This window comes from Alosa sapidissima, chromosome 19 (assembly GCF_018492685.1).
Source record: "Alosa sapidissima isolate fAloSap1 chromosome 19, fAloSap1.pri, whole genome shotgun sequence".
Taxonomy (NCBI): domain Eukaryota; kingdom Metazoa; phylum Chordata; class Actinopteri; order Clupeiformes; family Clupeidae; genus Alosa; species Alosa sapidissima.
Window position 1 is genome coordinate 17,681,668 of NC_055975.1, and position 25,416 is coordinate 17,707,083.

Sequence of the window (25,416 nt, forward strand, 5' to 3'; positions counted from 1 at the left end):
TGCGGAAACTATGATGTCGTAAAAGCAACCAAGATGTCAGCGTACATAGACCTCACTTTCTGAAGGTTGGAGAATTAAATAATGTGGAAATCTGTGTGGAACTACGCTTGAAATGAATGTGCTTAGCTTATCCATAAGAGAGGTAGGTGTCAACGATATAGCAGCCTTTGCCTTTCTTTGTAGTGTCGAAATGCGGACACTGAACTCCGCAAAATCATAAATTGATATAATGTAACGTCAACTGAATTGAATTGGGTTTTGTATAATAAAGTGCTTGTGCATTTTCGAGTTAAGGTTATAGCCTACCGCTGACAACATGCAGTCGCCTATTCACTTCACCCTTGAATACATAGTTAGTGGGCCAAAGTGACGCAGAATACCATCTGAATATCCTCACATTAAACATATTGCTACACGTTGTGTGCGGATAAGCTACAATCTTGACTGACTGAACTCAACATAACCACTTCGACTCCGAAGCTATAGTGAAAGTGTTTTGTCTGTTGCACTGTATGCACATCGAAGCTGTAAATGTCGCATTGACATGTTGATGCTTTCAGGTCTCCCATGCACTGAGGGAAGGCCAGCTCTCCCCCACAGAGCTTTGCCGAAAATGTCTGAATCGCATCAAGAGAACCCGCCACCTTAATGCCTACATCACAGTGACCGAAGAAACGGCCATGAGACAAGCCCAGGAGGCAGAAGCACGCTTACAGAGTGGTACGGTTCCTGTGTACTCAGTGTGTGAGAGAGTGAGAGAGAGAGAGAGGGGGGGGGGGGGGTTGTGAGAGAGCTGATGTACCTGATTTGCCATCTCTAATAGGTACACCCAGAGGTCCACTGGATGGCATACCGTTTGCTGTGAAGGACAACTTTTGCACTAAGGACATCCTCACCACATGTGCCTCAAAGATGTTACAAGGTAAGAATAGGAGATGGCTCTGCTGACCACAGAAGTGTCAGAAGTAGGATAAGGAAATGACAAACTGATATTAATGAGAACATGAGTTACCCTCTCTGTTGTTCTCCTGCAGGCTATGTTCCTCCATTCAGTGCCACAGTGGTGCAGAAACTGTTGGATCAGGGAGCTGTTCTCCTGGGGAAGACCAACCTGGATGAGTTTGCCATGGGGTAGCCTAACTTAATACATACAACACAGCACTATCTGTCAGGCGTTCAGCACACATTTATGTCTGTATACACATTATTAATGTCTGTCTGTTTACCTGTGTGTGTTGTTTTGGCATCTGGGGGAGCTAATAAAGTCATTTAAGTGTGTGTGTGTGTGTTATAGAGCAGGAAGCACAGATGGGGCGTTTGGGCCGGTGCGTAACCCCTGGAGTGATGCCGAGTCCTACAGACAACATGGTGGGCCGGAGGCCGAGTCGGACTGGGTCATCACAGGAGGGAGTTCAGGGGGAAGCGCAGCTGCTGTGGCATCACTTAGCAGTTATTTGTAAGTATCTGTGAGTGAGAGAGAGCACACTTTTACCATGCTGGCTTCCCTTCATTTTCACAAGAGTAGATGTGTGTGTGTGTCTGTGCCTGTGTGTGTGTCTGTGTGTCTTTACTGGTATGTGTGTGCAGTGGTAGGCATGTCTGTTTGTGCATTAGTGTCATGCTGTGCAAGGATCATTGCTGTGATCAGTTTTGAATATTTTGTATCATCTGACTTGTGACTTTCACACATTTGGTGTGTGTGTGTGTGTGTGCGTGTGTGTGTGTGTTCTAGTGCTCTTGGCTCAGACACGGGTGGGTCCACACGCAACCCTGGCGCCCTGTGTGGGCTGGTGGCTGTGAAGCCCACCTATGGCCTGCTGTCCCGCCACGGCCTTATCCCTCTGGTGAACTCCATGGACGTTCCTGGAATCATGACCCGATCTGCCCGGGACGCAGCCACTATCCTGGGTATACCTTGGCCTTCAGCATCCCTCTGGTTGAACTATGTGTCTGTAACTGTCTCTGTTTCTGTGTCAGTGTAGATAGTGTACCTCTGTGACAGAGTGTGTATATCTGTATCTGTGTGTTTGTATCCACTGTATAGCTTATGGGCTAATTCTATTTGATGTGTATTATGGGATGTAGGTATCCTCAAAGGGCAGGATATGCTGGATGCGACCACAATCCCCAGCCCCCCTGGACAAACGGACCTACCAGAGGACTTTGACATCAGACAAATCACAGTGGGAATCCCACAAGTAAGCTTCTGCACATTACAGAGACTATACCAGTTACTATTCACCCCTCTTACCCTTTAGTGTAATTGTACATATTCTCTAATGGTTGACACTCCAACCAAGGGACACTCCAGAGTAAAAACAACCTAGGTTCTATTTTCAGTAGTTAACAAATTAAAACATTCTTTAATTTTATGTTGCGTAAAATTACATTGATTGGTGGAGTTTTGAGCAAGATCATTTTTGGTACTAACAGTGAAATGGCTTATAGTGAAAGCTAAGGGGCAGGTCTTGTAAGTGTACCTCTCTGTACACTTTCTAAATGTACAGTACCTAGGTTTGTCTGTAGGGACCCTCACCACACTACCACAGAGGTGTAATTATATTTTGAGCCTTTTCAGTGGTATAAAATAGTGATTTTTTTTTTTTTACGTGCCCCTTAGCTTTCACTATAAGCCATTTCAATGCAAAAAACAGTCTTGCTCAAAACTCCACCAATTTTTGTTTTTACTCCGGAGTGTCCCTTTAAGAGTAAACAAACGTTGCGTTTCTAGTATATCAGTATAATAGCAGGCCTTTGGTGTCATCTTCAGGAATACCACGCACCTGGCCTGTCCCGTGAGACGCTGCGTCAGTGGTCCCGCGTCACAGACCTGTTTGAGGAGGCCGGGGTGCAGGTACGGGAGGTCTCACTCCCGCACACCCAGTTCTCCATCGTCTGCTACCATGTACTCTGCTGCTGCGAGGTGGCATCTAACATGGCGCGCTTCGACGGGCTTGAGTATGGTAATGATGGACTTGTATGCGTTTGATTGTTTGTGTAAGTGTTGTTTGGTTGAGTGTCCATTTTGTATGTGTGTTCCTGCAAATGGATGAATAGGAAGCTTTGTGAATGTGTGCGTGCACGCGCATGTCTGTGTGTAATGAGGATATAAAGTTTACAGAGTCATCTACAGGTACGTGCATGTGTTTGCGTGTCTTGACTCATTGCAGTGTGTGTCCGCTACAGGCCACCGTAGTCCAGAGAGCAGCTCCACTGAGGCCATGTACGCCGCCACACGCCACGAGGGCTTCAACGACGTGGTCCGCCGCAGGATTCTTGCCGGGAACTACTTCCTGCTCAAACAGTACTGGCCATTTCCCTATAGATCCCAATTTAAGGATGGCTCTATGATTTATTAAACCAGAGAATACAATAACTTTGTGATATTACTATTGCAAAATAAATACATAGTAGAAATAGCAAAATATGATCAGTTGTGTGGTGTATTGATAGCCTAAATACCCCATAGAAATATCAAAAGACTTTTCTGAGCCCAGCCGTTTGCTGTGGAGTCTTGTAATGTGATTGGCTGTCCTCCTCTACACAGGAACTATGAGCGGTACTTTGTGAAGGCCCAGCAGGTACGGCGTCTGATCGCCGAGGACTTCACCAAGGTGTTCAGCTCCGGCGTGGACGTCCTGCTCACGCCCACCACGCTCAGCGATGCCGCCACCTACCGGGACTTCATCTCCGAGGACAACCGCACACGCAGTGCCCAGGAGGACGTGTTCACACAGCCCGCCAACATGGCTGGTACGCACACACACACACACACACACACACACACACACACACACACACAGTCCTGCATCACATTATGATTATGTAAGTCATTCTTCCCCTTTCTTTCCTTGAATGCATAAACTGTTTTGCAGTAAACAGGAAGAAAATGACCACAACTGATAATTATCGTAAAGTTGAGAAATATCCACAGATATTGAACGCCACTTCAGCATGATTTTATCCTTGTAAAATTACATAAAGGCCTGTTTAACGGCACCACAGTGTGATTAATAGTTAACCTTTGATCACAAATCAGTAAATAACTAGTCACATTAATCATTACCTTACTGAATGCTGTGACCTCACCTTGTGACCTCTTACCCCTTAACCCCTGTAACTTTCCACCTGTGAACCCAGGTCTCCCAGCCGTCACCGTGCCAACAGCGCTGTCGTCCCGAGGTCTCCCCATCAGCCTGCAGCTGATTGGACAGCCACTTCAGGACAGGAAGTTGTTGGCGGTAGCCCACTGGATGGAGCAGCGAATGGGCTTCCCTCAGATCCGTTTCCATGGAGACTGCGGGGAGGAGGACAGAGCCCCACTGGCAGAGAGAGAGGGCACGGCTGGCCCGTGAGGAGGGGGGAAAGGACTGGACCATGTGGGTAGTGTGGGCACAGTGTGAGAGCAGAGACCTGAAATAACCCGAGGCTCACACGTACACTCCCACACACGCGATATCACACACAGATGCAGTGTGAACATTACTGGTGGCCTGTGCCAGTGCCACACACATACATACACACACACACATATACACGCACACACACACACACATACATACACACCATTCACATCAATTAAATATTTATACCCTCTGATGGGATGTGAATATTCATTTTTTGCCCACACTACTGGAAACCTCAGTTTCCAGTAGTGTGTGTGTGTGTGTGTGTGTGTGTGTGTGTGTGTGTGTGTGTGTGTGTGTGTGTGTGTGTGTGTGTGTTGGTGTGATCTGGATGAAGAAATTGGTCAGAGATAGATGTTCTCTCAGCTCGTGGCATCAGCAGGGATGAACAGTTGGTTTGTGGTAGCCCACTTGTGGAATGGGTGTGAACGCTGCACCTCTGAGTCACCTGCACCTTCACAGAGGGACACTAAACGCAACCCTAGACCACTGTCTCCTTGGCAACAGGGTGTGGGGGGGGGGTGCAATTAATTTCCGGTCTATTTCTCATGAACACTCATGAGAGAAGGGAAAAAGCAGAGACCTCTCTTTCTCTGAGTTATTCTAGCAACCTCAATGGTTTGCTGGTTAGCTCACTTTTGTTAGGGTGCAGATGGAGTAACCAAGTGACTGCTGGAAGAAGTACTCTGGATGTGGCCCCAGGCCCAATGGTGATGGGAGAAACCATAAGTCTTTCTAACTTATGGCTGGGAGTAGCACTGAACAGAGGAAGTAACCAGAATGTGATTATTGTATGCTGAATTATTTATGTTGTATTGTTGGTACTGGTAAAACATAGTTCCAGTACATTCAGCATATGTGAGATTTCAGCATAATGTAGAAAGTAGGAAAAAGCTGTAAATCTGAATTATTATGAAACATTTGAAATCTTTTAGTAGACGGACTCCCTTGAGTCTGTAACACAAGTGAAAGATACTTAAACTGAAATTGTCCAGAACCTGGCCTTTATCTAAAACTGCCCCGTTGTTTGTAACTCACTGTGAGAAGTCCTCAGTTAGGGGTCAGAGTTTTGGACAGTGCGACGTGTGCGTGGGTGACCTAATCTTAAAATACATCATCAATAATGTCCCTGCGGAGAGCTTATTGCATAAAGTGCTTCCTGATGTCAAAGAGTGGAATCTATTTTCCATCTATTGATGGGGAAACCACGTAGGCTAGCACATTGAGTGACAAGACATGACGATGATGGCCTTGATAAATTATTAGAATGTGTACACTCACACGCAAGAGCCTTAAAGCCATCTGCATTTGAGAGACTAGTCAAGTCTGACAACTTTTATCACATCTCACTCAGTCCTTTGTAAAAAGTTTAATAAAATAAAAGGACATTCTATGTATAGTATAAGTATACTCTTTTGATCCAGTGAGGGAAATTTGGTCTCTGCATTTATCCCAATCTGTGAATTAGTGAAACACACTCAGTGAACACGCAGTGAGGTGAAGCACACACTAATCCCGACGCAGTGAGCTGCCTCCTACAGCGGCGCTCTGGGAGCAGTAAGGAGTTAGGTGCCTTGCTCAGTGCCGCGGATGTGGGCATGGGAGAGCAGTGCTCAACCACTTCCCCCGCCCACATTTTTCCTACTGGTCGGGGATTGAACCGGCAACCTTACGGTTACAAGCCCGAAGCCCTAACCAGTAGGCCACGGCTGCCCCAAATTCTTTATTGCAGCTCAGATTTTGGACATTTAGTCTTACCATTGCCAAATATATTTAAAAAAATACCCAACTTTCAAAAGTCTTTTTTTATATTTAGAAAGGAATTCATATGAAATCATGCAATAACTTTATTCTTATTCTACGGCAATGTGAAAGTATTAAAATAATGTATTGTATAAATATGAAATATAACAGGGTCAGGTGTCAGCTGTGACTTTAGGATGCAAAAGAGCTCTTAGCTATCAGATGTGGCATGTTGCAAGGAGTTCTGAGGAACTTGAGTGACATCAATTCACAGCAACCCACAGGAAGCTGCAGAATGTTTTAGGGTACTGTATGTCATCATTTGCACACAAGCCCGCAGATGCTCATCAGGGTTGTTAAAGTCAATAATGACTAACAGGGTTTGAGGGCATCCACAAATTCAATAGGGAGTTTTAAATATGTAGCCTATCTACTAATTGATATCAAATAAAATCAACTTTTTTTTGTTTTGGTTTTAAATACTGAGTAATTGTAGTGGCAGCTTTTCGGCGGCCGCTTCTGAGAGTGGATAACTCATGTAAAGTCATGTGATGTCCAGCCATGTCATATACAGTACATATGTTCACTCTTTTTCATAGACTGACCAAAATACAAGTATGACTTTAATTGATATAAAGGCACAACATTTGAAACAGGTCAGATCGCATTTTGGTTATTATGGTCATCTTTCCTGTAGACTTATCAAACACACACACACACACACTCGCTCAGCAACACATTTGTGCAACCCATCATCCCTCCTTCTCTCTCAAGGTAACACCAATGTGTTCCATCAAAGTAACCATTCAAGTTGGGACAACTCCAGCAGGACCTCACGCCCTCCATGCCCATCGCAGGTAGGATTGGAATTTTCTACTCCTGTGTGTGTGTGTGTGTGTGTGTGTGTGTGTGTGTGTGTGTGTGTGTGTGTGTGTGTGTTTGTGTTTGTGTTTGTGTGTGTGTGTCTGAAAAAGTGTGTGTATAAGTCGCAGACTCTGCTCATTACGTAAATACCAGTGTGTGTTTGACACTGCTGTGAGGTGCTAATGAGATCAGAGCTGCTCAAGGACCTGAACACTCCTCTCATTCCATATCAGATGAGCACAGACACCCCTCTCTCTCGCACACACACACGCAGTTTCTCAAGAACATGTCCAAAGAATCAGGGGGCAGCCGTGGCCCACTGGTTAGCACTCTGGACTTGTAACCGGAGGGTTGCCGGTTCGAGCCCCGACCAGTGGGCCGCGGCTGAAGTGCCCTTGAGCAAGGCACCTAACCCCTCACTGCTCCCCGAGCGCCGCCGTTGAAGCAGGCAGCTCACTGCGCCGGGATTAGTGTGTGCTTCACCTCACTGTGTGTTCACTGTGTGCTGTTTGTGTTTCACTAATTCACCGATTGGGTTAAATGCAGAGATCAAATTTCCCTCACGGGATCAAAAAAGTATATATACTTATACTTAATCCACAGACTTGAAGAGAAGTCGTTTGCCACAATGTGATTTGTAACAGTTCTACCCTGGGAACTTCCAGACTGCATATGGCATCACCACTACCGCACCTACCACATTGACTAGGTTATAACTGGCCATTCTAATGGCAGAAACTGATGAATTGCCTAAGATGTGGCCGTAAACAGGCAATTCATTAGTGGCTGCCAGTAGAATAGCCACTTTTGAACATTCTAAGCATTCAAAATTGTTCTGTTGATTATTTTATAATTTGCATTGCATTATTTGCATGTGCATATATGGTGCAATATTTATACTTTTTTAAAGAAAGGCATTCACACCTCACAAGAACTCTATCCTATTTATGCTCTCATATATCTTCCTACTGTATATCAACAGGTACAGTTTAGGTGATGAGACTTGGTTCTGGGTCAATAACTAAAGAGGACTGCCTAACCATCAAAAACTTGAAAGAAACAGTTTAAGAGTATCTTTTTTTCATTTCTGCAGAAGAGAAAGGATGTGTGAGTGAGAATTTAATGCAGACATCTGTCAGCATATTTATCTATGACAACATTCTCACCGTTTGCCACAGTAAACTGAGGATACGTATGAACCTCTGCCTATTGTAGGCTACAGAAGAGGCTCTATAAATTGGAGCTTCAAACTGAGCTGTGTTTAGTTGTGTGGGCATCTTCATCCAATTCCCATCACGGGCGGCTGGAGTCATGTGTGCCTTTTGTGTGTGAACTGCAGGGTAGGCGGCTGAGCACTCGCCACCAGATTCCAGCACTGGTGTGGTTGCCGCAGTAACATATGACACGGTTAGATCATGGAGTGAAACAAGTGGTCCCTTCACAAGTTCATCCAGCGCGATGCCGTCATTTGACCAGCCTGCACCCACTCTGTGAACAGCCAGACCCTTATCAATACACACACACACACACACACACACACACACACACACACACACAGTTCTCACTCTCTTGGACAACATGCACACTTTGCACATGCTCACACATACACAAGCATATTCCCACTTGTACGCACACACACGCACACACACACACTCACACACACACGCACACACACACACACTAACGTATGCACATGCCACAATACAAACGGTCTCAAACAGTGTAGAAAGGACACACAAACACTTCCATTAATGTCCACACCAGATACATGAACATAGGTGAACACACTTAAATATTAACCCAGGTGCAGACTTGCGACTCCCAAACAGTTTGGGTGCCCCACGAGCTCGACAGAGCACTGTTCATAATCTTCCAACACATTCCTGATGGCATCTCAGATTGCAGATCAGCTCGCATGAGAAAATTGCCAGTGGACACACACATGCACGCCCACACAAAGGGCCATTCAGTCTCTGAGCTATGTGGATATTGAAGTATATTCGACTTCTCTAAAAAAAAAAAAACAATAAAATATGCATCGCTATTGACTCCTTGATGAATGATGTCTGAAAACATGGTGTAGATGGGCGGGTGAGTGGCTGTGTTCTGACAGTGTGTATGTGTGTCTGTGTGTGTGTGTCTACATAAACAGACATGGCGCTATAGCGGTCTGCAGTTTTGAATCTGCTTTGTGAAGCTAAGCTTCATGGCCACCCAGTTCCTGTTTATCCAACAGAAAGGGCATGGGGATCTATGACAGGAAGCCAGAAGGATCTGAGCAGTGAGAGTGTGTGTGTGTGTATTTTTGTGTGTGTGTATCTGTGTGTGTGTGTGCATGCACGAATCTGCGCATGTGTGTGTGTGTGTGTGTGTGTGTGTGTGTGTGTGTGTGTGTGTGTGTGTGTGTGTGTGTGTGTGTGTGTGTGTGTGTGTGTGTGTGTGTACGTGTGTCTAAATCAGATGACACAGATTGAGACCCAGGGATTAATGACAGGGACATGTGTTGTCAAGGTGACCTTCTTTGTCGTCAAGGGGATGTGAGGGGAGAAGTGGACCTGATTGCACCACAAAGATGTGACCGAGGAGAAGGGAGGGATGGGGGGGGGGTGGGGGGCTCAGTGTCTAAGCTCAGTGGACAGAGCTCAGGCTCTTGCAAAAAAGATCTGCAGTAAATGGAAAGACAGATGCTTCTGGGTCTTTAGGTGATGATGAAGTACTCTTTCATTGAACACTAATGGGCAATCAAATGCAGATGTTGAAATAAAGTCACACACAGCAAGCACATGGGATCCCACATGACATGCCTCTTCAACAGGACTCAGGTTTACTCAGATAAGCCCCAAAAGAACAACAAACAGTCCAAGAGTAAAAAGGTGAAACGTTGTCCTGAACAAAAAGGGAAAAGGTTCAAAGTCCCATGCATATGGACAATATGCTTATTCATTTTGGCAGACACACACACACACACACACACACACACACACGCACGCACGCACGCACGCACGCACGCACGCACGCACGCACGCACACACACCTCACCAGTTCAGACTCATATCCTAACTGTACAAATCTCTCACCAATTTCTGCAAGTTCCGCCTGGTGTCCTGAAACATATGAATACCTTCCACAGGGTCACCAAAACAAGGTTTTCAACATTGCAAATCGCCTAAATCATCTTGCTTCCTTCCCTCCAGAGGTGAAGGAATTGACCCAACAGGTGGTGGAGGGTGGTAGAGATAGTGAGAGAAAGCATTTCACAAGAGCTCTTATGCAAAGTTGGCTTGTGTAAGTTGCAGAGATGTAAAGTAACTAAGTAGAAATACAGTACAGAAGTATGAACTGGGAGTATCTGTACTGTACTTTAGTTTTTATTTTTCTTCCTACTTTTACTTCACTACATTTTAAAAATTAAATCTACACTTTTACTCCACTACATTTTCATTAGCAGCATTAACTAAAAAGTAGGCTAAAATAATATGCAAATGAAAAACAAAAGCCACAGTTTCCATTCAGCATGTTACATATTTGCAAATATTAGCACACCCAGGCCTAGGTAGGCTGTTGTAAGGAGCTGCTTGCTTTTCATTAAAGACACTTTTGTTTAGGCTTTCATTTGTTTATGGAATGTGATGTAGCTGTTTTTCTAAACATGTTGGATAAAAGTTATAGGCTTATAAAAGGAAGCAGCAGTGAAAAATGAATGGCAGCCATACCTTTATTCAGGCTTTGAAGACCTTGTGTATAAAGTGTAGGCACCCAGTTTTAAGGTACTGCTTTCTTTTTCATTAAAAGCATAGCTATGGGAGGGGGTCACCCCACCTGACCTCGAAAGCTTTTACTAGTACTTCTACTTTCAGTACTTTTTATAATGGGCTATTGTCATACCTAAGTAAGACTTTTACTTAAGTGGTATGCTTATAGATTACTTTTTACTTTTACTTAAGTCATTTTCTGATCAAATATCTGTACTTTTAGTGTGGCTTTAGTGTGGGTTTCAGGTACTTTATACAACTCTGGTAAGTTGACAGTATATCATCAATGAAATCTAAGATACTCGTATATGTGTGTGTGTGCGTGTGTGTGTGTATGTGTGTGTGTGTGTGAGAGAGAGAGAGAGAGAGAGAGAGAGAGAAAGATACCCAGAAGGTGGTTGAAGAGAACAAGATCTATTCAATTTGAGAGGGCAGAAATAACCTCAAGAAATAACCTCCCTCTTGCACTACGACACCACAACACAACTGTTTCTCTTTGGAGGAGCACTGAGATCAAGTGCAGAAATAGATGTCTGAAAGGGACAGTGAACATTTTGAAAAAAATGTCATACCCACCATAGACACGGTGCTGTAATACAATTTTCCTTTCCAATAGCAACTCATCCTTATTCTAGTTCTGTAATTCACATGTATCTATTTCTAGTGAAATTTGACATTTCTTGAATTTCCCCTGGGGATGGATTAATAAAGTATCTATCTATCTATCTATCTATCTATCTATCTATCTATCTATCTATCTATCTACCTCAAAAAGCATAACACACATCCTCACCCAGCCCACAGTGGATAAGTGAGGCCAGAATGTCTTCTATATTTATCTTTCTCTTTCGCGTTCTGTCCGCTTCTCTTTATTAGCCCAAACTGAGGTTCTGCCATGCAAAGGGGGGGAGAGAGATGTGGATCCACAACCGCCTGCAAAATGTCACAGGGAAATGACACACACGTAAGACGGGTTATCTGCGGCCTTCAGTATGCCATATTTGTGTGTGTGTGTGTGTGTGTGTGTGTGTGTGTGTGTGTCTGTGTGTTGTGAGCATAAAAGGAGAAGGATTATGTAAGTGTGTTGAATTACTACAACATGATGTTTTGGTTTAAGTTAATTTTGTATCAGTGAATAACTTAGGGCATCAGAACCAAACACAAAATACAGAAACACACACACACACACACACACACATACATACACACACACACACTCACCATGGAACCAGTTTGCTCTCAACTCTCTTGAACTGTCTGTTCCTCGGCAACCCACTCTCACCACAGAGATGGAGGCAAGACCATCAGGGCTATCAAATCACCATGGTGATCTCCTGCCAGCTTGCTCAGTTGCCGCTCATGACAGCACGCCGAATAATGATACTGGTTGGCAGTGCTGATTATCCACCTCCACAGCAGGGAGGCACTTGGAGACACCCAGCCCAACGAGGGCAGCTTCCATAGGGGAAAGGACACTGACTCATCCCCATCCCCATTAATGAGAGAGTGCTGCAGGGTAGGGAGCAGCAGTGGCCTCATCGCAGTGATCTTCCTTAGGTGGAATGACTCATCATCAGATACTCTCCAAGTTCTCTTTTTTAGACACAAAGACGAGCTCAGAGACACCTCCACCCCCTCCCTTAACACTGCAGACTCCCTCTCCGTCTCCCTTCAGAGATGACTGGACAGAGGCCTTTAAGGGAGGACAGACACAAACACCACTAACCTCCTCATGAGGAAGTACAGTTGTCAGATACTTGTCAATTCAGTAGCCCACTGATAACTACAGAGCCCTCTTAGAGCCAACAGATTCCTTGCAGACAACAGACTGAATAGTCTTCTTTTCAATGCAACGGACTCATGACAACAGTCTCTAACAAAAGGCCAACAGACGAACAGTCCTCTCTCAGACAAAACCGATTAATCACAGACTTGTGACTTGGGAAACAGGCTCATTTGAGACACACAACAAGCTCATTACATCAGGCTCTTGTCAGATACACAGAGAAAAGGGTACCTTGCTATAACTGGCTATCTAGGGGGCTGGCTGTCACAGGCTGTCAAGGAATTAATTGTGTTGAGCTTGTAGCCTTAAATGTCACGGCATGTACGGTGCAAACAAAACTATTGTCTGGATTATTGTAATTTTTCTTGATTAATTAACCGTTTTCGGTTTTGCTTAGAGGTCTCTGGATGTGTGCATACTGTAACATTTAACTTTAATTCATCTAGAAGATAACAAGGTAGGTATCTGATCATCTATACATATAACTGCAAGAGCTTCTTCTGTCCAAAGATGTCTGACATTTGTGTTGCTAGAGTCCAGCAAACACAGTTTGTTCTCAGCTGGTGTGTGATTCACCTTTTCTTGAGTCCAGCAAACGCTGACAGTTCTCAGCTGGTGTGATTCACCTTCTCTTTTCCACTTACATAAATAGCTGGTAACGTGGGCTCAAACATTGCTATGTCCCAGAGAGTGGCTCAAAGAAAACAGTCGACCATGTTTGTCCTCCTCTCTCTCTCTCTCTCTCTCTCTTTCTTTTTCACATTACCATAGCAACCCTGAAGGTAGACCCTGTAATCAGAAACCCTGTGTGTGGGGGTGGGGGGTATGGGGTCTACGTGGATAACAGAATGCTGTGTGTGTGTGTGAGTAACGGGAGACAGGGATTGTGTAAGTCAGAGGTAGAAGGCACTCACCTTAACCATCAAAGCACCTCTGGTATGTTAACCCCACAATCCAACCTCCCTCTCCGCATCAATGATCAAGTGATCTCAGGAGGTTTGGGAATATGTGTGCTTGTGTGTGTGTGTGTGTGTGTGTGTGTGTGTGCGCGTGTGTGTAAGAGAGAACGAAAGAGAGAGAGAGAGACTCTGACTTTGACTACCTGACTACCAGCTAAATTGCTATTTTGTTTGTGGTTTTTGTACATAATAATATCATGCACAGCACCTGCTGTTGCTCTGTGTGGTGAGCAGGTGTTTGCTGTCGGTGGGTTTTGAGGATGGATGATAATGGGGAGTTGCCAGGGAGCTTTATCAACTGAATAATGCAGAACTGAACCACCAGGTTTTGACATCGGCTTGACGTCATGCCCGCAGGACTGTAAATTATCTTGCCAACCGTGCTTGCTTCACCCATAAAAGAGCTGAGACAACAGGTAACAACCAGATCTAGGTCTGCCAGTGGGTTTTGTAGCACTAAAGGGCTATAAAGGTCACACAGGTATTAACTACACACATTACCTATTTCATAAGGTTTATGAGGTTGAAGATCTGCAATATTTATCCAGCTAATCTCATAATGTTATTCAGCATTCAACAATCCCTCTTTTCACCATCATGTCTGTGAACAGGGGCTATGAACTTTTGACCTATCTGGACAATGATGTACTCCACCTCCAGTTATCCTGAGGAAGTGAAATGTCACACACTCTGACACACACGCACACACACAGAGGCACTGCTTGGGGGGTGGGGGGTTAAGACGATTCTAAGGGCCCAGCACTGACAGGGGGCCCTCAGAGGGCCACCCCAATAATACTATACATTATCAGGGGGCCCAGAATTATTGTCTGTCATAGAGCCCAAATTTTATAGCAGTGCCCCTGCACACACACACACACACACACACACACAAAAACTGCATGCGTGCGCAGTAGATTATTTGCCACTGGTCTCCTCATCTTAACCAAAAACTGTGAAACTGCTGTTTGAGTTTCGGTATGTGAAAGTGTGTGTGTGTGTGTGTGTGTGTGTCTTTGAGGTGACCTGAATGAAGTGGTAGAGCTACAGGAATGTTCAGGAACAGTTCCAGCTCTGCTCTGGAGACCATGAGAGAGGACGCTGAGAGGAGGCTGCAGCTGGAGAGTCTGAAGGGGGGGGGGGGGGGCTAAAACCTGGGAGGATGAAACTCTGGAGGAGGGAAAGCAGAAGGGAGGAGCCCGAGAGATAAAGAGGAGAAGAAGACATGGGAGGCTGAATAGCTCTTCAGGTGAACAACCTGTCGAGAGGCAGAAACAATGGGAGCTATTTACCAGAGGACCTTGAGTTTGAGTAGTTCTCACAAAGTGTGTGTGTGCGAGAGAAAGCAGAGCAAGAGAGAGAGAGAGAGAGAGAGAGAGAGAGAGAGAGAGAGAGAGAGAGAGAGAGAGAGAGAGAGAGAGAGAGTGTGTGTGTGTGTGTGGTTGGTGCTGCATATTTTCAGACAAAGCTTGAGGATATGAAGATTGCTTAAACTACCACAAACCTTCCTCACAAATATGTAAATATAAACTGGTTTTACACAATCTAGGAAATTACCAGTGAGTCAAACTCATGACTTCATATGATTTGGTGCATTTGTACAACTAATTTATTTTACGGATTTAGAGGGTTTTGCACCTGAACTCATGTTTTCGTATTACTCCATTGTTTTTATTAAGCTTCAGTTTGAAATGGAAAAAAAGAATGCCTAGATTAATTTAAATTGATCTTATTGATGAAGTAAACCAAGCACACACATTTCCTGCTGTGCCACTGTATGTGAACCTCTCCCTGTATTAGTACAGTGCTGTTCAAAAACATGCAGAGTAAGCCAGCTTGCAGGTGGTGTTTCCTGCTGGTTCTTCCCCTCCCTCTCTGTCCCTATATGTGTAAAATGTGTAGCCCATGAATTACATGGGAGCAAATGTCAGTTGGTTTCACATCATTTTTTTTCCATTTGCAGATGCATTGTTTCATTCTGCACAGCATCTCAACTTATTTCTGACTCACTCACTCCTGGCAAACTGCCTTGCCTGAGGAAAGACTGATGACTACATTGGGCATTAGATAACATGCAAACCAGGTGGCCAAAGCAAATCTATGGAAACCATATCAGAGCAAATTGGCTGATGGAGAGTTTAGATTGGAGGACCTGAGTGAATTGACCTCACCAAACACATGCAAATATTTTGCACAAACTCCAAATCCATCATTGATTACGTATGGAAGCGTATTGCTGCCATACTAAAATAAATAAAAAGGCTCAGTATTATGTAATTACGTGAAAAGTTTCTTGTTATAACAATATCTTTTTCACGTTTTAACAAGATATGTATCACGTTATTTCATGATACTGATATTTTCACGTTATAACGTGAAAATATCATGTTATTTCAATATATGATATTTTTACGTTTTTACAAGATATATATCACGTTATTACATGAAATTATCACGTTATTCAAGATAATGAAACTAAACGAAACGAGAGGCAAGAATAGGATATGCTTGTTTAGGCTACACGACTCAATCAAATTCTATTTTAAGCTCGGTTTAAGATATTCTCGTTATTGAACACGGTGGATGTATATTGTTATAGGCCTATAGCCTATGCAAACACCCAAGCATTGTCCAGAATATTCTGCACCTGTGTGCAGCGGAGTGGCAATTGGGAGAGTCGGGAGGATTCCCGATGGGACGGGCTGATTACAGTGTGATCTCAAAAAGCGCATGCTATTGTTTGAATATTTAATTTGCTGTGCTCTCCAGCAGCCTGCACTGTGCGACTGCAGCACTTCACTTCTCACTCCCCGCGTCTCTTCCCCACAGCCTTAGAAATGACTGCGATGACCTGCAGGCTACCGAGCTAGAGCGCTCTATACATTCACCCACATTGCGTGAAGATTCACATATTTATCAAAGCCCTTTCTCCCTCTTGCGTCAAGTTAGCGAAAGTTTTATTTATTGTGTTGATAAGAAGATAAAGCAGAATCAGGCTGTGTGAGCAGGCTATCCTGCACAGGACCTCTCTATCGGCCTCCTTTTCAGCGGCTCTCTGCCGATACACACACATCCCTCTTCGCTGCTCTTCAGTAAACTGGGAATTGACCACACACACGCAGCCTACACACACATGCACAAAAACAAACACTCATCAAGCAGCACTGTGTAGGCCTAATAGCAGTCAGGGTGCAAGTTCAGACACGACTAGTTATCATTTATGCCAGCCATGAGCTCTCGTAGCCTCGTTTCGTTATTTTGAAATAATGTGTTATTTTCATGTAAAAACGTGATAAATATCTTGTAAAAACGTGAAAAAATCATATCTTGAAATAACATGATATGTTCATGTTATGTCAAAATATCATTATCATGAAATAACGTGATAATTTCATGTAATAACGTGATACATATCTTGTTAAAACGTGAAAAAGATATTGTTATAACAAGAAACTTTTCACGTAATTACATACTGAGCCTTTTTATTTATTTTAGTGTGGCAGCAATACGCTTCCGTAATATGCCATATTACTTTCATGAGTTTGATGAAGACATGTCAGTCTGGACTGTCGTGCTGTCAGCCCAGATATTTTACCATTAACATCAACAGATGCAAGCTGTCGTCACATTCTAGTCTAGTATATGTTAATGCTTTAAGTTAGCATAGACCTACACCGTTAAAAACAGAGTCGTTGCGCGATCTAGGGCGTGTTTGGTTAGATCGGTGTCCAAATTATTGCCAAAGAAAGCAGCTGTGCAGGTAGGCCTACATTGGCCACTTCCGTCATGGGTAATGTTGATCTGATATGGGTATATTTTAGCCTGGGTTTACCCATGCTGAATAGTGCTGTTCTTCACCGCAGTTACAGAAAACACTCGTCAAATGGAATATAAAAGCCAAAACATGGACACCTAGGTCCATTTTCCAAAACGGTTAGTCCACCGAAACCGGACTCTACCCAAAAATCACAGGTTCAGACCGCTTTCGCACGTGGTCTACAGTGTGGACACTCCCTTCAGATTTGCTTGAAACCCATGTGCGCAATACAACAGTCAACCTTATTCCGCTTCACCTGCTAAAACCGTTTAAAGGGAAATTATATTCTTGATCATCTCTCACTTCCCATAGCAGTAGATCAAAAAGCGAGTGTATTTTGGGAGTTTTATTGTCGACAAAGCAGGACAAAATCAAATTACAATAACGAACGCAATACAATGACATTTAATACAGCCTATTGTTTTTTTTTTTACAAAAAAACTACAGAATTACATACATTTAAACAGGGTTTCCACTTTTATTATAAAACAATTATAATTAGGCTAATCACAATTCATGTTCATGCACCTGTTGGAAATCCGTAGCCTAAAAGACGGGCAAATCGTTTAACCGTTGGTTTTGCAAATGGTACATTGAGCGCAAGAAAATCACAAGGCGCCTCGACCAACATGAGTGCTGACTTCCTGGGCACTTGTGAGATTAAGCGTTTCAAAAATCAGGCTACTGTCCAATACAAAGACACAGGTACAAACAGTGGCTTGAGGTGAACTGAAAAAAGTGCCAAAGAGCGGAATTTTGTACATCCTCGTTGCGCATCAATCTCCACCTGTGTGTTTTGGAGTTCAAAGCAAGGTGTTAGTGCTTTCCTTCGAGTACACGGGACGGGGTTTCTGGACGCCAGGGATTTAGTATGAACACATGTAAATGTGCACCTTGCGTGGAAGAAAGACCGTCTGTTGTTGCCCACTTTCCGTCAGTGAATAGCGTCACTCCCATCTCGACACACATACACGAAGCCGGGAGACCGATTCCCGAGAATTTAAAAAAGTATGCTCTTTGGATGTTCACTGTCTTAGCCGCTGATCGTCACAGTCTTGGTGGTCTCAGTTTTATCATCCCCATCCTTTAACAGCGACCGTGCATGAGAGTGCCCACAATAGACACTGGTAGTAGCAGGCTCAGAATACCGGACTGAGGCGCAACGCCTGCCCCGGTGGGGGCAGTGGTGGCGTTAACGCTGCTGCTGGAGGAGTTGTCGGCCACGGTAGTCAAGCTGGCATTTGAGACGGGCTCCGCAGTAGTAACCGTCGTGTTCGCTCCTGTGGTATTATTTTGAGCAACCACCTGTTGTGGAAAAAACAGTGTATAATGAATAATGTTAGCCTGCTGGTAAAAAATATTAGGCCAACATCACAACACTTTAGCCACCAATTAACAAAGGCTAACTGGTCCGTATATTTTCACAGAAGTAAAACGATTAGGCTAGGCAAAAACTTCAGCCCACACAAATTACCACTAGACAGATTCCGCCGGGAAACTGATTTGTTGGATTGTTTTAGTCTTCTGCTGATGGTCCATGCTCAGTGTAAAAAGCAAACAAATAAATAAACAAAACTATGGACCATGCGGTTTGGCCATCAGCAAACTTTCAATAAATGAATGAATTATGTATTGTAGTTGGGGTAACTCAAGTCTCCGTTCAATTCAATGAAAATGCCACCAACGAGTGACATGAAATTGCTCAATACATTTCTTTAGTAGTTTTAAGTAGCTAGTTACCGGTTTTGTGATGTGTGCAGCCAGAAGAAGAACTCCAAGGTAAATTACCACAATTTTCGTCATTTTGAGCGGTTATCTTTTTTCCCCACCCCACCGTATTGATGCTCAATCCAAAATGGTTTACCCAAGCGGGTCGAGATCAATTTTTATACTCCAGACGTATGACGCACGGCATAGGCGCTCCCATTTCGAATCACCTGCCCAATGAAAGTGCCCCAAATTGGAAGATTTAACAGGACAAAGTTGTGTCGTGGATTGAATTAGACTGTAAAACTTATACGTAGATTAGAGCACACAAACTGTGTGTGACCTGTCCTTTTTGTAATAAAAAAAAAAAAAAAAAACAACAGAATGTCTAAACCAATGGCTGTAGGCTATTAATTAAATGAACTAGCCTATTTAAATTGAAAACCATGAACCCAAAAACGAACATGCGTATTACAAAATCATTATCTGAATCGAGATAGTTACATTCAGGGTTCAAATGACAGATAACCTGTTAGAAACAAACAAGATGCGATGATAAAAAAAAATGATGTTCAAGCCATCATGGGCTGTTGAATCAAATTAAAGCATGGCGCCCTCTGTCGTTCGAGCGTGTCTATTACAATAATGCGTTTGAGCTGGTTTGAACATGCGGTTGCATTCATAGTTAGGTAAAGTTAGGCATTGTTTTGCCAGTCTGCAAAAACATTTCTTACCAGTAGCTTTTTTACTACGTGTTCCTATAGGTGTGTAGTAACACCTCCACGGCTAAATCTTCGGGGAAACGCCTGGAGAGCCAATCCAGTCAATCAGTTTAAAATTTAGCAAACCTCATCCAACACCCCTGCATCTCCCTCACTCCTGTTATCATAGCTGGTTGATGTTCTACAGTCCCTACAACAGGTCCCATTGCACCAGACCTTCTGAAATTTGTCAGCTGCAACTGTGCAGGGGACTGTGACACTCTCAGGTGATGCTGTAAAAAGCCAGGAGTCAAGTGTGTGTCTGCTGGTGGAAACTGTCATGGTAACTTTTGCCAGAACATCAACCAGCCAGACATGAGTGAGGGAGATGCAGGGGAGTTGGATGAGGTTTGTTACATTTTAAACTGATTAAAGAATTTTGTTTTGTTATTGTTCAATAAAAACACTTTTTATGGATTTTTATGGACTTGCAGTCTTTTTTACTCTAAACGAATGGCTGGGATAGATTCAGCACCCCTAAACCTTAAACCTAGTTAGACATCTCAAAAGCTAAAATTGGTAAAAAAAAAAATAAAACTTGGGCAAGTTAGTAACACATAGTAAAAAAAAACTATTGGTAAGACATTTTTTTTGCAGATTGGCAAAAAAATCGGGTCTGTTTAAATAGACTGTACCTGAGTGTGATTACTGCCGCCATAGCCCTGACCCAGCTGGTCGCTGTTTACTTTACATTTTTGACATTCCAGGATTAGGGGACAATTTAGACAGATACACTTCTTAAAAAATATCTTCTATTTTAACATTTTCTGTTGCATATTTAAGAAAATATGTAATAGGCCTAAACTACTAAATTATTTGATTTATCCAGCTCAGGCTTCAAAGGTACTTGTTTCCCCTCATATGTTATATTTGCTGTGTAGGCCCTAGGCCTACAGTGGTGTGAAAAAGTGCTTGACCCCTTCCTGATTTCTTATTTTTTTGCATGTTTGTCACACTTAAATGTTTCAGATAATCAAACAAATCTAAATATTAGTCAAAGATAACACAAGTAAACACAAAATGCAGTTTTTAAATGAAGGTTGTTACATGTCCTGTGTGAAACCTACATGGCCCTGTGTGAAAAAGTGATTGCCCCCTAATGATCGGTTGGGCCACCCTTAGCAGCAACAACTGCAATTAGTCTTTTACAGCGCTGTGGAGGGATTTTGGCCCACAGCAGAATTCATGGTTCCTTTTATCACAACAGTCTTCCAGGTCCTGAAACAGCAAAAGCCCCAGACCATCACACTACCACCACCAATCAAAACGGTCTAGTGTGAATGCGCCCTGATTGTCCCTCAGTCGTACCCGTACCGTACTGGTCCATCTGTGCTTTTCTTCCGGGAGAAACAGTGCAGTTAGGTGGGGAAGGACATAACACAGCACAAGTAAGAAGAAAAACAAATCCTGACATTTTTTAGCAGATATTGAAAGAATTGCAACGTACCTAGCGCCCCAAAGAACGAAAGGGATCCTCCATGTTGCTCCGCCGGATTTCGGCTGTCAGCCAGTGCCTAGCGCGGCTGGGATCGAACAAGCGAAACATACTTCTTCACCCTGCTCTCTCCTCTATCGTGAGCCGCTGTCAGAATGTCAGCTCCTCGGGAGATCCTGCACAGCCTGCCGCCATTCCAACTCCAGGACAGTATCGGGACACAGTGCTTCTGCCGCGCTCAGAATTCCCAATTAAATTAACCGGGCAGAAGCTTCTGGAGCGAGAGCTGCAGATTCAACGTGTACGTACATAGCTGTTTGTGTTTGCTGCATAAACTGACGTTAGCCAAACTTCGCTACCCTGTTAGCATGGTATGGACAGTGATATACTAACTATAGGTATATAATAGCTAAATACAACATAGAAAAATGTGACCGTGATACACGTTCTTGTTCTTTTTAATAGAACGATTACACGCACATCGTAGACTTATTGCTAGAATGTTAATTGGGCTAATTACTGACTTGATCTCAAAGTCAAAGTCAGCTTTATTGTCAATTTCTTCACATGTTCCAGACATACAAAGAGATCGAAATTACGTTTCTCACTATCCCACGGTGAAGACAAGACATATTTTTCCAATTTAAGTCCACAGACAAACATAACATTCGAGTAAACAAAAAAGTAAGTAAATAAGTAAATAAGAGGGCACATATAATAATGAAAAAATAAGAGCAGCAAAATTTGGTTGAAATTGTGCGTAGACAGTCAATAAAATACTAGTGCAAAGTCTCGTGTTGTTGATGAATGTTGACCTTGGTTAAATTTGTCAATTCGTTTTTACAGTTTTCTAAACTTGAAAGTTTGCATATAAATTGTTAAGTTATTTATTGCATTGGACTTCAGGTGCTTCAGAAACCATGACTTGGCGCTAAACTGGTAGGCCAACAATGCTGGTGTTAATCTGTTACAGGAGTGTGGCTTCGATCTGCTGTATACTTGGCAGAGGGAGAGGAAGGCTAAGAAGGAGTTCTGTCTTCATGATGGCCCACCTTATGCCAATGGAGACCCACATGTTGGGCACGCCCTCAACAAGGTCAGGGATGCTGCTGGACACTTTTAATACACTGATACCTGTGTACTGCTGATAGTTTGGCTGTACAAAAGATGCCCCCCTTATGTTTGGATGGCATTCTTTGCATTTTCTCTCACTGATAAGGATGCAGGATTAGAATGGTCTATAATGTCTAAGTGCATGTGTATGCTAATTTGATGTCATCAGAACAAGGTGTGTTGGTGTTGTAGAATGTGATCTTCCAATAGGCTGTTGTGTCAATGTGTTATGTGGATGTCTAGATCTTAAAGGACATCCGGAACCGTTTTGAAGTGATGCGAGGTCGACAAGTGCATTACATGCCCGGCTGGGACTGCCACGGACTCCCCATTGAGCTCAAGGCCCTGGGGGAGCTGGGGACAGGTGGGCTCAGCCCTCTCCAGATTCGCAAGAAAGGTCAGCTCACTTGATATACTGAATGACTGATCTGGGATCAGATGTGTGAGCATATTTGATTACAGTTGTTAAGCGCCAACAGTCTGTCTGTGCTTCCCTGTAGCGCGTGAGTTTGCAGAGGGAGCAATTGCTCGCCAGCGGGCTGCCTTCCAACGCTGGGGTGTCATGGCTGACTGGGACAACTGCTACTACACCTTCGATGGACAGTACGAGGCTGCACAGCTGCGAGTCTTCCAAGAGATGCACAACAAGGTATGCACACACATATACATGTGCACACACACACACACACACACACACACACACACACACACACAAGCATACTCCGCTCCATAGCACAGGCAGAGGCAGTTTTAACACAGAGAGAACATGCATGGTTAGGGCATGGTGCACATTTGTGACAGTGATTGGCTTATTAGTCTTTTTCTTTTACAGGGTCTGATCTATCAGGACTATAAGCCAGTATTCTGGTCTCCTTCAACCAGGTACGGCTCAGATCACTATGTTTAAATGGGTGTTCTTGTTGTTTGGACATGCCAAACAGAATAGATTTTTCTGTCTATCAATGAGTCTTTGGTAAACTCTATTCCCAACACTCACTGCTGCCTGAGATCCATACTTCTCTCTCTTCCTCTCACTCTCTCTCTTTCTCTCACTCTCACTTTCTCACTCACTCTCTCACTCACTCACTCTCTCTCTCTCCCTCTCACTCTCTCACTCTCTCTTTCTCTCTCACTCACTATCTCTCTCTCACTCTCTCTTACTCACTCTCTCTCACTTTCTCACTCACTCTCTCACTCACTCTCTCTCTCCCTCCCACTCTCTCTCACTCTCTCTCTTTCTCTCTCACTCACTCTCTCTTACTCACTCACTCTCTCTCTCCCTCCCACTCTCTCTCACTCTCTCTCTTTCTCTCTCACTCACTCTCTCTCACTCTCTCTTACTCACTCACTCACTCACTCACTCACTCACTCACTCACTCACTCACTGTGCGTCTTTCTCATGAACTAGGACTGCTCTTGCAGAGGCTGAGTTGGAGTACAACACTGAGCATGTGAGCAAAGCTATCTACGCCACCTTCTCCATCAGCACCCCACCGCCTAAACTAGCCGAGAGTGCAGGTATGCAAGCAAAATATACTCTCTCTCTCTCACAATCACCTACATGCATACATACACTTACACATTCACAAACACAACGGTACGTCATCATCTTGTATGTGTGTGTATGTTACAGAGGGATGGGAGAATGTCAAAGCCCTTATCTGGACAACTCAGCCATGGACCATTCCAGCCAATCAGGCTGTCTGCTACATGCCCAAAGCTCAGTAAGCACATTGCACACACAGACACACACACAGACACACACACAGACACACACACAAAGGCCCAGGCACACAGACACACACACAGGCCCAGGCACACAAACACAGACACATCAATGACTTGAAGTCACAACTATGGCTCTGCACCAGACTCCACTAATCTGTGTTGTAGAGAGTTGAGCCCAGACTGTGGGGGATTAAGTCTCCATTATTAGATTGGAAGGTGTGACCCTTGAATTGTGTTTGTTACCAGGTACTCCCTGGTGAAGCGGACAGATGATGACCAGTGTTTGCTGGTTGCCACTGATCGCATCGCCAACCTAGCTGCGGCACTAGGAGCACAGCTGGACACTGTGAAAACATTTACAGGTGAGTGTACACACTTGTGTTCATATAAACCTACTCATGCTCAGAACACAGAAACAAAGGCACATGCTCGTGTAGGGGTGCGGTCAGACAGGACGCACTTTGCCGCTTTGAGTTGAACTTTTTTAAATTCGAGGCGCAGCAGACGCACAAGACTGTTTATGCTCCGGGCGCATAAACAGTGCTCAAAACGCTTACTGCTAATACGAAACCACACAAAAAAGGCAGATCTCACTGCAAAAACCGTGTCCTGTCTGATCGCAGCCACACACACACACACACACACACACACATACACTGCCACTTAGCATCTGTCTCTCTTTTTCTCTCTCTCTGTCTCTCTGTCTCTCTGTAGGGGCGGAGCTGGAGGGGGCCAAGTGCCAGCACCCCACGCTGGCAGGTAAAGAGGTGTCCCTGCTGCCAGCCAATCATGTGACCATGGCCAAAGGCACGGGATTGGTCCACACGGCTCCCGCCCACGGCATGGAGGACTACAGTGTGGCTTCCCAGTTTAACCTGTCTGTGGTGAGTGGCCACGACACCTCTCCTTCATGCACACGCAATGGGGTTTTCAGGAAGTGAGAATTATTGTGCAGTATTTAACTGTTAACTGACATATTATGTAGTCAAATGCACAGTGCCATGGGGCAGAGTACTATATATTGTGGAATCGTGTGTCATTTTTGACAGAAGTGTCTAAATGGCCATGTTTTCATCAGTGAATGATTCATTTGTGATAATGACTTAATTTCTTTTACCCATCATTCTCTCTCTCTCTCTCTCTCTCTCTCTCTCTTTCTCTCTTTCTCTCCCTCCCCCATCAGGAGTGTATGGTAGATGAAGACGGCTGGTTCACCGAGCTGGCTGGCGCCGAGCTCCAGGGCAAGCAGGTCATGGTGGAGGGCAATGACACAGGTGAGAGAGTGGACAGCAGGAGGAGAGGTTTGAAAAAATATATATAATGTATAAAGTAACACTGCTCTGGG

General features: G+C 44.0%; 2 protein-coding genes and 1 long non-coding RNA gene across 4 annotated transcripts in view; 2 read left to right on the top strand and 1 right to left on the bottom strand.

Annotated features, from left to right (window-relative positions):
• Positions 1 to 8: 8 nt before the first annotated feature.
• On the top strand, positions 9 to 4,599 carry qrsl1 (glutaminyl-tRNA amidotransferase subunit QRSL1). The gene is made up of 11 exons (XM_042071768.1): positions 9 to 142; positions 561 to 720; positions 824 to 922; positions 1,035 to 1,131; positions 1,295 to 1,456; positions 1,733 to 1,908; positions 2,086 to 2,198; positions 2,771 to 2,963; positions 3,187 to 3,304; positions 3,548 to 3,753; positions 4,141 to 4,599. The coding sequence occupies exons 1-11, from the start codon at positions 113 to 115 to the stop codon at positions 4,353 to 4,355; spliced, it is 1,569 nt and encodes a 522-aa protein (XP_041927702.1). The 5' UTR covers positions 9 to 112; the 3' UTR covers positions 4,356 to 4,599.
• Positions 4,600 to 17,658: 13,059 nt separating this feature from the next.
• On the bottom strand, positions 17,659 to 19,246 carry LOC121692837. The gene is made up of 2 exons (XR_006025349.1): positions 19,068 to 19,246; positions 17,659 to 18,632 (listed from the first exon to the last, which is right to left on the bottom strand). It is a non-coding gene; the product is annotated as an uncharacterized LOC121692837 (long non-coding RNA).
• A 1,855-nt stretch (positions 19,247 to 21,101) lies between these two features.
• Positions 21,102 to 25,416, top strand: part of iars2 (isoleucyl-tRNA synthetase 2, mitochondrial) — a 13,696-nt gene continuing 9,381 nt past the window's right edge. Inside the window, exons 1-10 of one of the 2 annotated variants that reach the window (XM_042071753.1) lie at positions 21,102 to 21,531; positions 22,204 to 22,326; positions 22,587 to 22,740; positions 22,844 to 22,992; positions 23,176 to 23,225; positions 23,752 to 23,861; positions 23,977 to 24,067; positions 24,318 to 24,433; positions 24,786 to 24,955; positions 25,255 to 25,345. In XM_042071753.1, the coding sequence (XP_041927687.1) occupies positions 21,274 to 21,531; positions 22,204 to 22,326; positions 22,587 to 22,740; positions 22,844 to 22,992; positions 23,176 to 23,225; positions 23,752 to 23,861; positions 23,977 to 24,067; positions 24,318 to 24,433; positions 24,786 to 24,955; positions 25,255 to 25,345 (1,312 nt within the window). In that variant the 5' untranslated portion in view covers positions 21,102 to 21,273. The remainder of the gene's footprint in view (positions 21,532 to 22,203; positions 22,327 to 22,586; positions 22,741 to 22,843; positions 22,993 to 23,175; positions 23,226 to 23,751; positions 23,862 to 23,976; positions 24,068 to 24,317; positions 24,434 to 24,785; positions 24,956 to 25,254; positions 25,346 to 25,416) is intronic. The other variant, XM_042071754.1, reaches the window with a different exon arrangement.